This window comes from Notolabrus celidotus, chromosome 12 (assembly GCF_009762535.1).
Source record: "Notolabrus celidotus isolate fNotCel1 chromosome 12, fNotCel1.pri, whole genome shotgun sequence".
NCBI lineage: Eukaryota > Metazoa > Chordata > Actinopteri > Labriformes > Labridae > Notolabrus > Notolabrus celidotus.
In genome coordinates, this window is record NC_048283.1 from 12,774,165 (window position 1) to 12,790,245 (window position 16,081).

The window sequence follows — 16,081 nt, forward strand, 5'->3', positions numbered from 1 at the left end:
CGCTACAAAAAGGACACCTTACACACTTCGGTCAGTGTGTTCAGAGCTCTGACATAAAGTGTTGTTCTTAGTGAATGTCAAAGATGTCAGATATTTTAGTTTAATATTGACAATGACAGAAAACAGCAATGGGGTCAGAACTGTCTGTTTTGTACATATAAAAAGTGTGCATAAGGATAATTGACCTGGAACAGTTCAGTCTCTGCTTAAATAATTCACAGGAAACCCTCTGATTATCCGTTTCTGTTTGCAGGCAGACTGAAAAACCCAAGACGCTAGAAGACGGAGCCATCACTAATATGTTGGTGTTTCAACACACACATGAGCACGCTGGAGTTCCTCCTCTCTCTCTCAGTGAGAAGCACCACACACACACTCACACTCACACACACATGAAAGCACAAAAACACATGCACACAAATAGGGGTTGCTATTTCTATTTGTGAATATTTTGTGTTTGTGTTATGTACTGGCTACATCACTGTGATGTTTGCTTTGTTGCCATGGCAACAGACGTTTGGTGCTCACACATCATATCCGGTACCCAATGATTGACGCTTGGATACTCTGTCTCTCTCTCTCTCTCTCTCACACACACACACACATACACAGACACACACTGCATGCAATACACACGTGACACCATTAAAAAAAAAAAAAGAACAGTCTCATCCTTCACCTCGTTGCTAACAGTTTTTGAGCCAATTCATTTACCAGATTTATTTTATAGGAAGTTTTGAGGACACTTTAAAAAAAAAGACATCTCTTATACTCACTCATTAGCGTGTGTTTGAGGTGTGAGAGAGAGAGAGAGAGAGAGAGAGAGAGAGAGAGAGAGAGAGAGAGAGAGAGAGAGAGAGAGAGAGAGAGAGAGAGAGAGAGAGAAAGTACGCAGCTTTTTCTTGAAAGTGTGTGACAGTTGAGGAGCTTAACAGAGCCGGGGGATTGATGCCTTACTTCTGACTGAATGGATAAAAACACAGAATACTGAAAACAGGAAAATGTAACCCAGATAAGAAAAGAAGAACTCAGACTGCTTATTTATTTCTGCATATCGTGAAAACCACTTTCACCTGCTCTCTTTGTCTTATATATCAAGATCTCTTCATCATCATCATACACATTTAACCGGCACTTTACCTTATTACATGAACTATATTTCTTTCCTGAGAGATCAGGCTAAATGTCCTCAACTAGCAGATGCTCCACGGGGATCTCATTCACCCTCTATGAAAGTGAAGTTTCTACCTCACCACAGAGGCAAACAGTGCATTTATTTTGCACATCAGTTATTTCATTTAATTCACAAGTTGTAATTTGAAGCTTAATTTAAAATCCTGACTCTTTTAAGACTTTTTCTTTTTTTAAATAAGTGTTCATGTGTCATAATAGATGGTTTGTCAGCCCATGTTGTTTTATTTTGAGGAATAAAAAGAGATGATTCCTCTGCAGATGTGAACGTATCTCTGGCCAATCACTACTATGTGTACATTAATGAGATCAACTTTATGCAGATAATCATCATTAAAGGGGTACTCCGAACCTGATGTATTAGCATTACTCAAACATACACACTCGAACATACAGATCAAGAAGTGCCCGTGTTAATCCCACCCGAGAGGTTTGCTGTTAAACAATTGCAGAGGACTACAGAGTCAAAGAATTTGGCAAGATTTTCAAAATGATATAACATGTTCTAAATCAGTAGTTGAGATGATTAAAAAAAAAAAAAAAACTTGGTTAACCTTTAAAACTAAAACAAAAAAAAACTCACTGTTCTATCACATTTCACAAGCTGATAAGAAGACAAACACCCACACAAAACGTACAAATCACAAACATACCACGCGTGTGACTGCACACATACGCGCAGTGTTTCCTACTTTTACACTCTCCTACGACCATATGTAAAAGCTCACACACACACTTTCCAACTCCGCAGAGAAAACACACATTTGCTCCTTTTTTCAAACATCTTTAAATGCATGCACACACATACACTTAAACACACACACATTTACACACACATTGGCAAGCGTGCATGCACTCACACAAAGAGATGCTATTCATTCATTCGGAGTCCTTTCAGCTGCAAAAAAAAAGGGATCTGAGGAAGGAGCGTACACTCAAAATGACAGCACTGCCTTTCCTGTCCACTTCTCTGTCACAGCCACGAACCTCCACACATTAGTTCATACACACTGAGGGCAACAAGCCTTAACACTGCTAACTAACACTATATGTCTATATGGGACAGGATCAAGAAGTAGATCCTTATTTAAAGCTGATAATAAATAATGCTTTCTCTTTTTCTCTCTCACTCACACACCAAACACACACACACTGCAAATTCCCACACAAGAGCCTGAGAAGCAAACTCTTCACACAACCACACGATACTATGAAACTTATAACGTATATCACATATTCTTCACACACACTAACACACACATAACAAATGAACCGGCCAATGCATTGTGAACCGAGTATACTGCCCACACCACGTTTCACTATATCTTTATGAGTCACTCATAAACAAACAAAAAATGAACACACACATTAACAGTCAGTGGAAATAGTTTGTAGTGAGTGAGGGAATAAAAGTCACTAAGGTCAGGAAGTCACACACACACACACACACACACACACACACACACACAGAGAGAGAGAGAGAGAGAGAGAGAGAGAGAGAGAGAGAGAGAGAAGGGCGTACGAGAAGCACATTGGTCAGACTTTTCCGAGAGGGGTTACATTTCTGTTGAAAGATTTGTACAAAACTTGCAGTTAAATCCTCCTCTCTTCCTCCTCCTTCGTCTTTCTTTGTCTATGCTGCCGATCTCTCTGAGGCATTCCTCTTTCTCTGTCTGATCTAATCCTTGTTTTTCACTCTCGCACACACACAAAATCAAAAACAAGTTGGTAGAAACAGTCCATAACTGGCCTACATACATGTAGTCCACACGTTCCTCTTACACGCTTTGCCTTAGTTTAAATGTTAATTTCATGTGCCGCACTGATTCAATATAGGGAGCAGCTTCTTCTTCTTCTTCACTCCTCTATAATTCTCTTTTTAAAGAATCTGATTCTTAATTTGATCTCACCTCCTTCTACCTGTGCACACAAACTGTTTTACTGTCTGTTCTATACAGTGTATGTAACATTGGCACCACTCAGCCTCTGTGTTTCTCTCTATAATGACTTGAAATATGATAGGGACTCTTGAATATCAACAAAGTTAATCCTGCATAACATACAGTCTAATCCCTATAGAAAACATAACAACACCAATGCATGCATGCTCATGCATACATTTTCTTTTTTTCACTTTCTCTCTCTCATAACTACACACACACACACACACACACACACATACACACACACACACACACACACACACACACACACACACACACACACACACACACACAAACACACACACAAATAACTGTATATGTAGCTAGTGTGTCCTTTTTCTAGTTGCATTTAAAATCAAATTAAAGTCATATTCTAGTTATTTAATTAGAATTGTGTTTGTCTAATTACAAAGTCTGGCTCTTAAACATGAAACCTGATATGAAGCCTTTTTTTCAAAACTCATCAGATCAGCGCAGCTCCTCTTCTAAGTGTAACTTGAGTGGACCGCAGAGATAATTCTTCCCTCACAGAACGCAGACAATAAAAACTGAAGTGAATACGGTGTACACGTATTTATAATTTTGGTCTTAAACAGTGATTCCAACTAGCCGCATCCTGACCTGGTGAATCACAGGTGCCTTTCCAGGGCTTACAAAGGCCATGTGACCAGCCTAAGCATCTACTTCAGTGTTATCGGCAGACATGGGGGACAGAGGACAGACGACTGAAGCCATATGGGACAGCAGCATGCTGGCTAACAGAAGCTTATTTTGCTAGGCATCAACACACGCAGGGCCAGGGCACAGACACGTTACACAAATCTAGCTCTGTGTTACACCCAGTTACCTGCTCTCAGAAAAGTTACTAAATAAAAATCCAACAGCTGTTTATTTTGTTCAAAACGTGTGTGGTTGTTGAATTAATTATTATCTATATTATTATTATTATTAAGCTGAGTTAGAGTGGATAAATCAAATACAATGCAGAAATAACTCAACAGAAGAGGTTGGCTGATGTATCACAAATAGATATTATAGACATATCGTTAAACAAGGTCTTTTTTTCATCTTTAATGTTAATTTAAAAATGAAGGCTTAATTACGTCTCCTTCTCTGGTGATCTGAGGGGTAGTTTTGAGTGTGTGTGTGTGTGTGTGTGTGTGTGTGTGTGTGTGTGTGTGTCTGTGTGTGTGTGTGTGTGTGTGTGTGTGTGTGTGTGTGTGTGTGTGTGTGTCCATAAAATCCCAAACTCCAAAGCTTTATTCTTACAGTTTGTCTTGTCTTCTCATTATTTCAATACTAATACCTCCTACAGGCACTTAATCTGGCATTTAAAACAATTAATAATTTGTTTACCGTCTCTCCTCCGGTACTTTTTACAACATGAAGCTGCACTATCACTTCACGTCCCTGCAGAATTTCCCAAAATCAACTCCGTCACACAGCAAATCCTTCTTAACTTGCAAGTTCAAGGCCGGTAAAAAAGAGACTCCTCACTCCGGTATGAGTAGTTAGTATTTTAAAGTAAAAAGCAACAAAACTAACTAAAACACATCATTCAAAATGGTCAGAGATAATTCAAGTACAAACACTCAATGAATACCTGTGATGGAATTGAAAAAAATAAAAAATAAAAGATGTAAATTATTACACAGAGGAGGAAAACCAAAAAGCCCCTAACACTTTCAGCCACACTCTAGGGATGTTGCAGAAAATGTTTCCCTTGTGGTCTTTGCGTTGTTCCAGAAATTGGGATTCATTAAAAATTGAACAGGAGGAGTATTTCCTCTTTTATTTTTATGTGCAGAGCTGCAGTTTGGAATATAATGGAGGATATATTTTTCTTTACTATGAAATATAAGAAGTAGAATAGTAATAGTAGAATTAAAAAGTATATTTAACATTGTGTTTGTCTTCATCAGTTCTCCATTTTGATTTAAATTATTTTCTCACCCACAAGATACTTTTTCTTTACTTCTTTTTTAAAAAAGAGTCTACATATATTGAACCCATTATTAGATTTTTTATCTACTGGAACACAGAATGCAGCATATAATATGTGTGATCAGAAACCTCTTGTTTTTTTAAATTGTAGCCCAATTGACAAATTGTAAATAATTTCCTTGTATTCTCTTAAGTTTCTCTTCATCCTCTTTAACTCACTACACTCACACTTAAATTGCACCCACACATAAGCAGGAAATTCTCACCTGTGCCGGGACGTCCCATTATGATGTCTTTTCTCGGGACGGGATGAAGATTTTCAGTGGGAAGGATAAGAGGCAGCAGAGCGGTAGGAGAGGGGTGACATGGAACTGGCTGCTGGACTTCACCCCCAAACCCTGTCCCCTTTTTCTCCTCTTGTTCCCCGGAACTGTCTGTACAGCTGGGAGTGGGAGCCGTGACTGTTGTGCTGACTGTTACTGACAGGGCCTGCAGGGGGGCCGCAGGGGTGTCAGGAGTGGGCAGGGAGGAAGGTGACGGAGACACAAGCACAAGAGTTTGGGTTGGACTCCGTAAGAGGACAGTGCCGTTGGGTACCGTGGCTGCGGCAGCGTTGATGGGGACGGGAACCTGAAGGCCGGGAATGGGCTGGGAGTTGAGGAGTGTTAAGCCAGTTTCTTTTGATGTTGTGTTTTCTGTCCCCCCCTCATTTTCACCTCCATCTCCTCCTCTCCCCAAAGGGCCTTCAGAGAATTTTGCCAGTGGGACTTCAGGATTTCTCACAATGACAGGAGAGTCCCGCAAGGCCTGTTGGGATACAGGGACCACACGACGAGGTCCTCCATCAGGGGTCAGAGGAGAAGGAGGAGTTGGAGACATCAGTAGAGGAGGAGGGGAAACAGCAGGGGAGGAAGGTGGCCTACTAGAGGAGGGGGTTGTGGTTCCTCTGGGTCGGGGAAAGGTGGGTGTGTGTGTGTGGGAATGTGAAGCCGGCGTCTGGGGGGACAGCACCCTGAAAGAGGTATTGAGCTCCCCCTGCTCCAGCTCTGTCTTGGGCGTGTAATCGTGGTGGTGTGAGGGGAGGGGAGGTGGAGGAGGTGCATCAGACTTTCGTTTGCTCGGGCTCATGGGGACTGTAAACGTCAGGTTGTTGTGGAAGGAGGGCTGGTTGCCTGAACTTTGTCTCTCCCTTTCTCCAACTCCGCCAAGGGTTGTGGTCTTACTGCTCCCTGCTCCACCTCCCCCCGTCCCACTGGGCTGCCTGTGCCTTCGGTGCTGCAGAACTGGGGAGGCGGTAATTGGGGAGAAGTTGGCCGGCCTGAAACCAAACAGTGGGGAGGGTGAGGGAGAGGGGGCAGGAGAGAAGGGTGACTGGTTGGAGATGGGAGAAAAAGAGGGGGTGCCAGAGCGGGAGCTCCCTAATGACACGAGCATGGTGGCAGCCTCGCACTCATCGAAGTCAAAGCGTGAAGACAGGTCGTGGGGGAGGAGGGTGGGGAGGACCAAACGGGGTCTGGAGTCTCCTCTGCTACTGGTCTCACTGCTCTCTCTTGACGTATCATCCCACTCAAACTCACTGCTTGCTCTCCCCCGCAGGTCAGAGGGGGTGACTGTCCCTGAGCTGCTGCCCCCTCCTCCCCTCTCTCCCCCGGCTGCCTCCATCTCCTTGGTCCTCATCGACAAGTGTCTGGAGCAGTATCCTCGACGCTGGGACTCCTTCATGCACCCCTCCCTGGAGCACAGTCTCCTCCACTGCTTACCATTGAACTTTTTACGGATACCATTAGGGGTGCACACTACATCACCCTTCTTGTATTTCTGCTGGGCCAATGAGAGAGGAGTCCTGGAGCGGGGGGAGGTAGAGGAGGACCCCCCACCAGAAGTAAGAGCAGGGGTCTGTGTTGGAGTGGTCTTTGATGGAGGTAGGTTTGGAGTGTTGTTGTTCAATTCAGACCCCAGTGAAGCAGGGGAAGGGGGTGGCTGAGGACTAGCTAGAGTGGAGATGTTTAGGGGACCAAGACCCTGCATCACAGAGAGGTGGGGGGAGGAGGGGGAGTAGCTACTGGACTTAGAGACGATGTTTCTGTGCTGGGAGATTGCAGCGTTCGGCTTGGTTCCAACAGTGAGGCCCATGTTAAAATGAGACACCTCAACGTCTTCTTCTGGAGTGTCTGGCTGTTTCTGTCTCTCTGTGTCAGAGTATTTATCTCCACAGCCTTGCACTGTGCCGCCCGCCACACCTGAATGACGGGGTGGATTTGTGTTTCCGTATGCATGCCCTTCTGCAACTCCTTCATGTGACAAACTATGGCCTGACCTCGCTCCTCCTCCCAGCACCCCCATCCCAATACTCAACTGGCAGACTTCCCTCTCTACCTCCAACTCCTCCCTCCGTTCCCTCTCTTTCCCTTTCCCTCTCCCGCTCTCTCTCCTTAGCCCTCCCACCATCCATGTGATGAACCTCCCAAGGACGAGTGAGGAGCCTCAGACTTTGTCGGGACACCCACACAGCCTGAGCGTTAGCTTTCCTTTTTTCTTTATCTGACCCCACCCTTCCATTGTCCTGAGTATCTCTGCCTTCACTCAGGAGCACCTGGTAAGGAAATGAGACACCAGGGTGGGGGTCCACCTGAATTACAACCCCTTCTCTGTACAGCAGAGGACCCCTGTCCTCCCCGCCAAAGGGCACACACACGCGGGTCCCGACAGACACAGGTGCTGTGCCAGGTGGGGGGGCATCTAAAATAAACTCTACAGTGCTCTCATCCTGTGTTGATGATGTCACCCGCGCTGACACCATTGAAAGGGTATTTAACAAAGGTCTCCTCTCCTTGGAGTTGGACTTCAACAGCCCCTCCACTCACCCTACGCACCACTCCTGGTCTGAACACAGATGATAAAGTGCATAAGTCAACCTCCTTCACCCCCCTGTTTCCAGAGGCCACGGTCCTCTTTATCTGGCGAGCCAGAACTCTCTGGTTTTTCATTCCTTTTGCGAGAGCTTCAGCGAGCCCCTCTGAAAGACAGGCCTCTTTAGTGTGCGAGTTAAGGAGGGGAGCTGGAATGTGGGAATTCTTCTGATGAAGGCTTGGTCCTGTTGCTTCCATTACGTCCAGGTCAGCTGAGTGCTCACTAGCCGTATCCGTGGACGAGCAGCGTACTGAGTTAGGGGCCCCCTCTGAATCATTTTCCCTGGCTGGGGAATCTTTTGCCTGGGAGTTTGCTGTCCTGAGGGCCCTATCCTCTGTGGAAACAAAATGGTTTGCCTCTGTAGCTTCCCTTTCCACAGTTAGCACTGATGGCTGATTACCTGAGCTATGATTACTTCTACTATTACTGCTATTGATAAAAGTACTATGGCTCCCGGCATTACTGTTACTACTGTTACTCAGATTGTTAATACCAAGTGTTCTATTATTACTACTATTGATGCCCACACTAGTGCTTTTATTCATGCTATTATTAATATAATTACTCTTTATATTAGTACTGGGCATATTCACTCTATCACTGATTTTGCTGTTAATATTGCAGTAACTGTTGTGTATGAGTGCAGGGTTGGAGGTAGGAATGGTAGTGAGGGAACTTGTGTTGTTAGCAAAGTGCTCGTATGTGTATTTTTTCTTGGGCACACGGGCCTTAAATGTGGCTGTTTTCCTACTAGAGACGGAGACTGAGATTGGGCTGTGATTTGTGGCCAGAGGGGGCGTGGTTGTGGAGACTGGCGGCGTTGCAGAGGCTGCAAAAGCGACAGTATCCGTAGACACAGCACTGTTTCCATTCGTCCTCTCTATCTTCTCCTTTTCTTGCCTTTTCTTCTAACTTCTTTCCATCCTTCGCGTCTGGCTCCAACAGGTTTCCTAAGCTCTGTTGGTTCCTCCTTCAGTAAGGTATTGCTGTTTGTGATTGGTTTGTCGTTGAAGTTTGAGGCTGTGGGTGGAGTCTGCTTGCGGGTGGAGGGAGTGATGGGTGTAAGTTGTGGGGTTTTGTTGAGTGTCTCCCTCTTGACTCTTTGGGGTCTTTTTCTTGGAGGGGCTGTGATCCCCCTCTTCTTCTCCCCCCTCTTCCTCGAGTTATCAGAGGAGACCGGCCTCTGTTTTTCTTCAGTGGTCTCATCTTTTCTTCACTGTTTACAAAGTGCTGCAGGTTTCAGGAACGCTCCTCTTTGTCCACTTATAAGGCACTCCTTTTTTGTCTTTCTCTTCCTCTTCTTCCCCCCCTGTGCTTGTGTCCTGCGTGTTGCACTCTGGAAATGAAAAAAAGGAAAAGCAGAAGACATTGGTCATTAATTATATTCAGAATCAAAAATTGCTGAGAAGACAAATGACGTCATACCGAGAAGTGTGCTACACCACACTCACTACATTAGCTCAATATCTGACGTATGCTTTTCACTCAACTCACATGTCTACCTAATCTATAATTGTACGTGCAAGCACTCGTGTGTGCTCACTCCTAATTTCAACATGTTATTTTATGACATTTCAAAACAAGACAACATGACCAAAAATAACTAATAAACTACTCCCAACTGGATTCAGAATTTTCTTTGATTTAAATCATTTATTTTTCAAAAAGCCAGATAAGGGTTTGTCAATGTTGTATGAAATGATAACAGAAACAAGAAAAAAAAAAGGTATATTCATGTTTGTTAATGAATTCTTTGATCATAGGTTAATTATGAGCATGCATGTTTGAGACATCCGGATAACCTTGAGATATGCGTTAAACTGTGGGTTCGTTTTCTAATTTGTTTTAAGGAAAAAAAAAAACAACCAGAAAACAAAAGAAAGAAAGGATGATGAAATGTAAACATCCAAGGTCACTTGTATACAGTATTTCATTTTTCACATGTTTGCTCAATGAGGCCTACATAATTTAAATTCAAATGCAGAGATAAAATAACTTCGACAAATCAGCAAAATCACAAACACACACAGGATTCATACAACACGTTCCCTGATCTCCACACTCCACTCCCTTCCTCTCATGCTATACATCACAGACTTGATACAAAATGTAAAACATGAAAATGCAACAACAGCACAGAAACATGCAGTTATTTTAACTGCTTTCAAGAGAAAGGGGCTTTCAGTGGCCTGAGGTCTACAACAACGAGTGAGAGAGACAGAGACAGAGAGAGAGAGAGAGAAACCGAGGGAGGAGTATGTGTCTATTTGGACTGTTCCAGTAGACTGTTCTTGTGTAGTCACTGGGAATTTCCAAAGTCATTCTAGCACTCACTGCCCCTCTCTCACTCTCGGTGTCTCAGTCTTTCCCAGTCCTGTTTTGCCGTTGCCTTACTGACCCCCCCTGTCTCACACACACCAAACACGCACACACACAAACCTCTACAAAAGACAATATAATTGGAATAATCTGCCACGGTAAGAAACGCCAAAAAAGGGGGAAATTAAAAGGCTGGCTCAGGATCAGGCACACTCACTGATGCAAGATTACAGGCTAAATACAGTCTCTCTTTCTCTCTCTCTCTCTCCTCTCCTCTCTCTCTCTCTCTCTCTCTCTCTCTCTCTCTCTCTCTCTCTCTCTCTCTCTCTCTCTCTCTCTCTCCTCTCTCTCTCTCTCTCTCTCTCTCTCTCTCTCTCCTCTCTCTCTCTCTCTCTCTCTCTCTCTCACACACACACACACACACACACACCTTTGCATACGTATGCCCCTCGACTCAGCTCAGCAATTCACCAACACGTGAATGCCCCACTCCTACAAATATAGACACACATGCATACGTTTCACACACTTCCTGTCCTAGTCATAAGAAAGGTTCATCACACACACACATATTAGGTGATTGTGTTGTTAACTGTTTGTTTTCTGTCACCAACGACTTCCTGCCGTACAGACGAGCATCTCTTCTATGTCTTGATAATCAACCCGAGTTATTCTCACAGTCACTCTTGACTCTCCATTTTAAGCTTGCACGGTGATGAAGCTCTTTCGTTTTCAACACAGGGTCATATTCGAGTGTTATTGTACTTACTCTATGATTTTTGTAATGACTTTTCAAAACTCAGTCCTGGAGTTTAAACTGTGGATATTTAAAGGGTACATTTTAATCATACTTGTGATGAATTATGATGCAGATGATTTGCATTTCATTTCAATGTCACTATGTGTAACTCACATCTGGAGCTAACAACTCTTACAGTAATATTTCCTGCAGATACAGAGATTGTTCTTGTTAATTACTTTGAGCAAACATGTTAATAAATATGTGCAAATGGAGAATGGAGAGAAAATGTAGACTTCTATGATCTTTTTAGAGTGGTTTAAATTAGCCACATGAGTACAGCCTTGTTAAATTCTACATATTTGGCATCCTATTGATAGTATTGATTAGAAGAAACTTGGAAGACCACATTCTGTATTACCCACTACAGAAACATATATATAACAAAGTGACCCTCAGATTAAAGCCCATAAACCCTTCTAGAAAGCAGTTACTTTCTAAATTCAATGTTCAGTTAAACTCTTCCAGGGAAAAAACAAAAACTTGAGCTTAGAGGAATGTACTTTCTACCAGTACCAAGCCAAGTTCCCATTCCGGTTCAGGCCTGGACCAGGAGTGCTCGTCCGGTACAGTCATTGTAGTACACCAGAAAAGTAGAAAACACAGGACGCAGTCAGAACCACTTTGGCTGTCTGACCAGTTAACTGAATGACTCAGGAGGATCTGACTTTAGCGAAGAAAAATGTGTTTGGTCATGCTCATGGCCTCCTGAGGTGCGTTAGACTGAAGCAGATAAGTCAGTGGCAGGCATGTGTGTGTGTGTGTGTGTGTGTGTGTGGTGTGTGTGTGTGTGTGTGTGTGTGTGTGTGTGTGTGTATGTGTGTGTGTGTGTGTGAGGGGGGGGGGGCTGCGTATTTACTTTAACGGAGCTTGACTGCACTTTAGAATGTCTGCACGACATGTAGATAACAGAAGAATTTCCTCATTAGGCAAACTTTTAATTTTTTTAGGTCAGAGTATTTCCTCTAAGTTTGCAAAGAGTCAACATATTAGTTAACATGTATGTGTATCATGTTAAGAGTAAATCCTTGAAAAAACACAATCATCTAGAGAGTTTTTTTTAGATTTAGGACCAAAAAAAAAACACAATGTTGCCATAAACAGCAGAATTATGTTATACTTAATGGTATTATACTAAATAACAGGAAAGATGTTGGAATATACGGGGGTTAAATATTTAAAATTAGTTGCAGCCTTTCAGAAATAGCAGTCAACATAACAACACACTCCTAATTCTCCCAAGAGGTCAAAGGCATTACACACACCGTGTATGCTACAATCATCCCCGTCAATGACAATAAATGCAGCCTTTGACTCTATTGGTAGCTTCCATTTTAGATGCTGAGAGTTAGTCTGAAGAAAATCTTTTCTTTGGTTGTTGCTTTATTGCATTTGTTGGACTAAAAGCGAAAAAGAAAACTGCTGAAAATCCTCATTGTCTGTTGGACTAAATCAAGATGAAGCAGTGTCGAGCGCCATCATTTTTAGGTTACACAAGACGTCAACACTTTCCGGAATAAGGGCAGGTTAAGAGTGAGATTTTCTCTGGTTTAAAGTCACTGAAAATCCTAAATAGAGAGCTAGTAGAGGGTTATCGTGCTCATGAGTTCTCCTTAAAAGACTAAACAAAAAGATGCCATTTTACCCAAACTACGAGAAGCAGACACTGTAACCCCCCCCCCTCCTCCGCTCCATGGCATTGCAACATCAAACTTTACACACACATTAAACCTCTCCTTTGAATTTACAGTGCAGTCATGCATACACTGTTAAAATCTCCCTTAGACCTCTATAACGTCTCACGTTCATGGTGCTGAATAAACACTCATGCCAACACACACAGGAGTCACACTCTGACCGTGTAAGTTTAGCTTTAACATGAAACCAAACATTAAAATAAAATGATGTTGAGTCTTAATTATTAGATAAAAATAGAGGTCTTCACCTAAAGAGCACCTTGGTGATGATTTCATAGCTGGTTGGACATTGGTGCATTTATGCGTCTTACACACATACACACATGCAGAACAATCACTCATAAGGCAACATCATCTCAATGTCAACACAAACAAAAAGACTACACAAGCTTGTTAAACGTCCACCTTGAGGCCAGTTTGTTTCTTCTGCATTTTAGGGAATTTAGTGTGTGTGTTGGTGTTGGTGTTAAAGTGTGTGAAAGATGTGTGGGCATTAGTGCTGCTTACAGCACATAAGGTATAAGACTATATCAAGCTGTCCTCAGGTTGTGTCTACTTTATTTAACACGGCATTTGCACTATAGAGCGGTGTGAGTGTATACGTAGTTACCAGGCACACACTGCAGCTCATCCCTCTCCTAAAAGCATTTTATGGGTGTCTGTATGGGCGCAGGGCTGCAGTGACGGGGACAGGGTTGGAGACAGAAGAACATGCGAAGGTACAACAGTGGAACACAGTAGTAAAACCAGGATAGTGAATCCTAAACCATGGCCCTTCGTACACTCCGGCATGGCAGGGCGGCTTTGCCCTTAACTGGGTCACCAGGGAACACACTCACACATGAAACAGCAAAAAAAAAAAAAAGGAACATACTTGCTATTTCACTCACACACAAACACACACACACACACACTTTGTTTACATGAGTGGGTTGGATGTGATGTACAGGCAACATGTCAAAGAAAACATTTCTTAGGGTATTTCAGATGAAGCAAGAGGGCGAGCTGTAAAAAGTGTGTGTGCGAGCATGCAGTTAGTGACTGTGCTTGTTATGGAGAACATCCATTGTGACGTAGTAGTAAATACTGGCAGCTGTTTTGTGGCAGACATATCTGTAGATGTTATTTATTATTATCAATAAAAAAGAAACACTGAGGCCTGGACTTTGTGCATTCTGGCCCATATTGATCAGGTGACAGTAGCATAGATCAGAGGTGACTGTTCCTGCTTGGGACTAAATGGCATAAGTGCCAATGCCCCCATCAAGGGTCTACACAAGCCATGCAAAGATGCCTATACACCATCAGGGGACTTGTCTCCTGCGTAAACATGAACAGTAATGAGGATTGAGAACTGCATGTCACAGTGCAAATCTGCAGGACACTTTAAGATGAAATGTTGAAAGCATTAAATCTATTTGACTAAAAAAAAAAAAATAAGCAGAAAGAAATAATGATAAAAACAGTTTAAAATCTGCACTGTCAGAGATGTCAGTGATGCATCGACAGTGATTGCGGCGCAGAAAAGTGGAGTGTGCAGCGAGGGAAAAGCGGAGATAACACCGAATGCATCCCCTTGCTCCTTTGCGCTGATCTCTACGAGTACTACGAGGCGCTACACAATGTCAAAGGAGTATTATGACTGGAGGCAGTCAGTCGTCTGCTCTGCTGCTGCTGCTGCTGATGTGCTCGGTAACACAAACACAAACAAACCGGTTCGAGTTATGTTTTATTATCCCAAGTGGTTGGGCCCATTTCTTCCTCATACAATATCCTCTACTACGCCTTTTATTCACACACTCTGGAGCTTCCTCCAAGCCTGGAAGGTGACACTGTACCTATGTGGCTTTCAAAAACTTGTGAAAAGCAGGAATCTTTCCTATGTTGGTGTTTCGCTCTAGTAAGCAGCTCAGCAATGTCAGTAGTAGTGGTGGTTGTAGTAATCGTAGTACGCAACGGTCGCAGACTTCCCTAGTACCCACATAATGACAGCGTCAGCCCCACCACAAGGAAATGGGATATGTTCATGGCTCTCTAGTTGTTTTTATCTGGGGGTCCATATTGTAAACACAGAACTATAGCCTGTGTTGCTTTAATTTAACAATTGGGCTGCAATGCTGCAAATATGTCGATTGTTTTTTTTAGCCTAACTCGACACTTGGGCTGAAGAAAAAGTGAGCAGATCACTGTAATATCACCCAAAGGGGAGTTTGAATGGTCGTGGGTCGTCCGTGGGACTGCAGTAAAACATTTGAGAAAGTTTTTAGGCTGTTACACTTCCCACCCCCTCCCCTTTTCTCTCGGCTCTTCCTCGGGCTCGCAAGCGGTGTCATGTCTCTCCATTGCTCCGGGATCGGAACAAACCGACCGACCGTTGGCAGTTGGCAGTTGGTTCGCCCGCGGCTCTCCTGAAAATGGGGAAATTCATGCGAAGTTGAGCTTCTGTACATTTTGTTAACTTAAGTTTCAACTCACCCAAACAAAGCTTTCTTTTTCCCCCTCGTCAGAGAAAGATTTATGGTCCTATTTTGCTGAAGGGAAAGCTCACGCAACTCCCGGTAACATCCCTTTGGCTGTCGGCTTCGAGGACCGTGTACGTTTCACACAAAACCTCTACTTTTCCTTCGCAAAACATGTCTTTCCGCCACAGAAACTCAATCGGGGGGTATAAAAAACTATCGGTCTTCTTTTCCACTACAGTCACAAAATGGTGAATGAACCACTAACAGCTGGGCAAGCCGACCAATCAGAGGTCGCTGACAGTTACAGTAGCCAATCAGCGCCGGCGCCACAGAGCAGTGGGCGTAGCCAGCTGTCAAAGTCTACAAGACGGACAAGGGGGACCAGCAAATAGGAGGTAGGATGCTGAGCCAGAGCGGTGTCCTGTCCCAAACTTTACAGTATCCAATAAGAGCAATGGGAACCATAGGAACAGCATGAGGGCGGGTCAAGAGGCGGGAGTTAAAAACTGAGCTCCAATAAAAGACACAAATGTCCCCTCCCCTTCTGAAGAGGTATGTTTACCATAATTGACAGCACAAGAAGGGCCCTCCCTGAGCACACGGAGATAAGCATCAACCCCAATGTTGTCCAGATAGAAGTTGGTGCAGCAGGATTAAATCACCACAATGCGGGTTTTCTACTCCAAGACCTCGTTATTGAAAGTGTGTTGAAAAGTGTATCATAGTTGTTAATAAGTTCGTGATAAATTAAAAAGAATGAAAGCATTGACGCAGGACTAAAGAGAAACCCATGATGAGTGTAGGCATGAAGAGGTT

At 43.4% G+C, this 16,081-nt stretch overlaps 1 protein-coding gene across 1 annotated transcript in view; it reads right to left on the bottom strand.

Moving 5' to 3' along the window:
- cicb (capicua transcriptional repressor b) overlaps nt 1–15,512 on the bottom strand; it is a 41,653-nt gene extending 26,141 nt beyond the window's left edge. The window contains 6 exon segments of the mRNA XM_034697187.1: nt 5,345–7,481; nt 7,483–7,863; nt 7,865–8,917; nt 8,920–9,092; nt 9,095–9,324; nt 15,279–15,512. Of these exon segments, the coding sequence (XP_034553078.1) occupies nt 5,345–7,481; nt 7,483–7,863; nt 7,865–8,917; nt 8,920–9,092; nt 9,095–9,194 (3,844 nt within the window). The 5' untranslated portion in view covers nt 9,195–9,324; nt 15,279–15,512.
- Between the last annotated feature and the right edge of the window lie 569 nt (nt 15,513–16,081).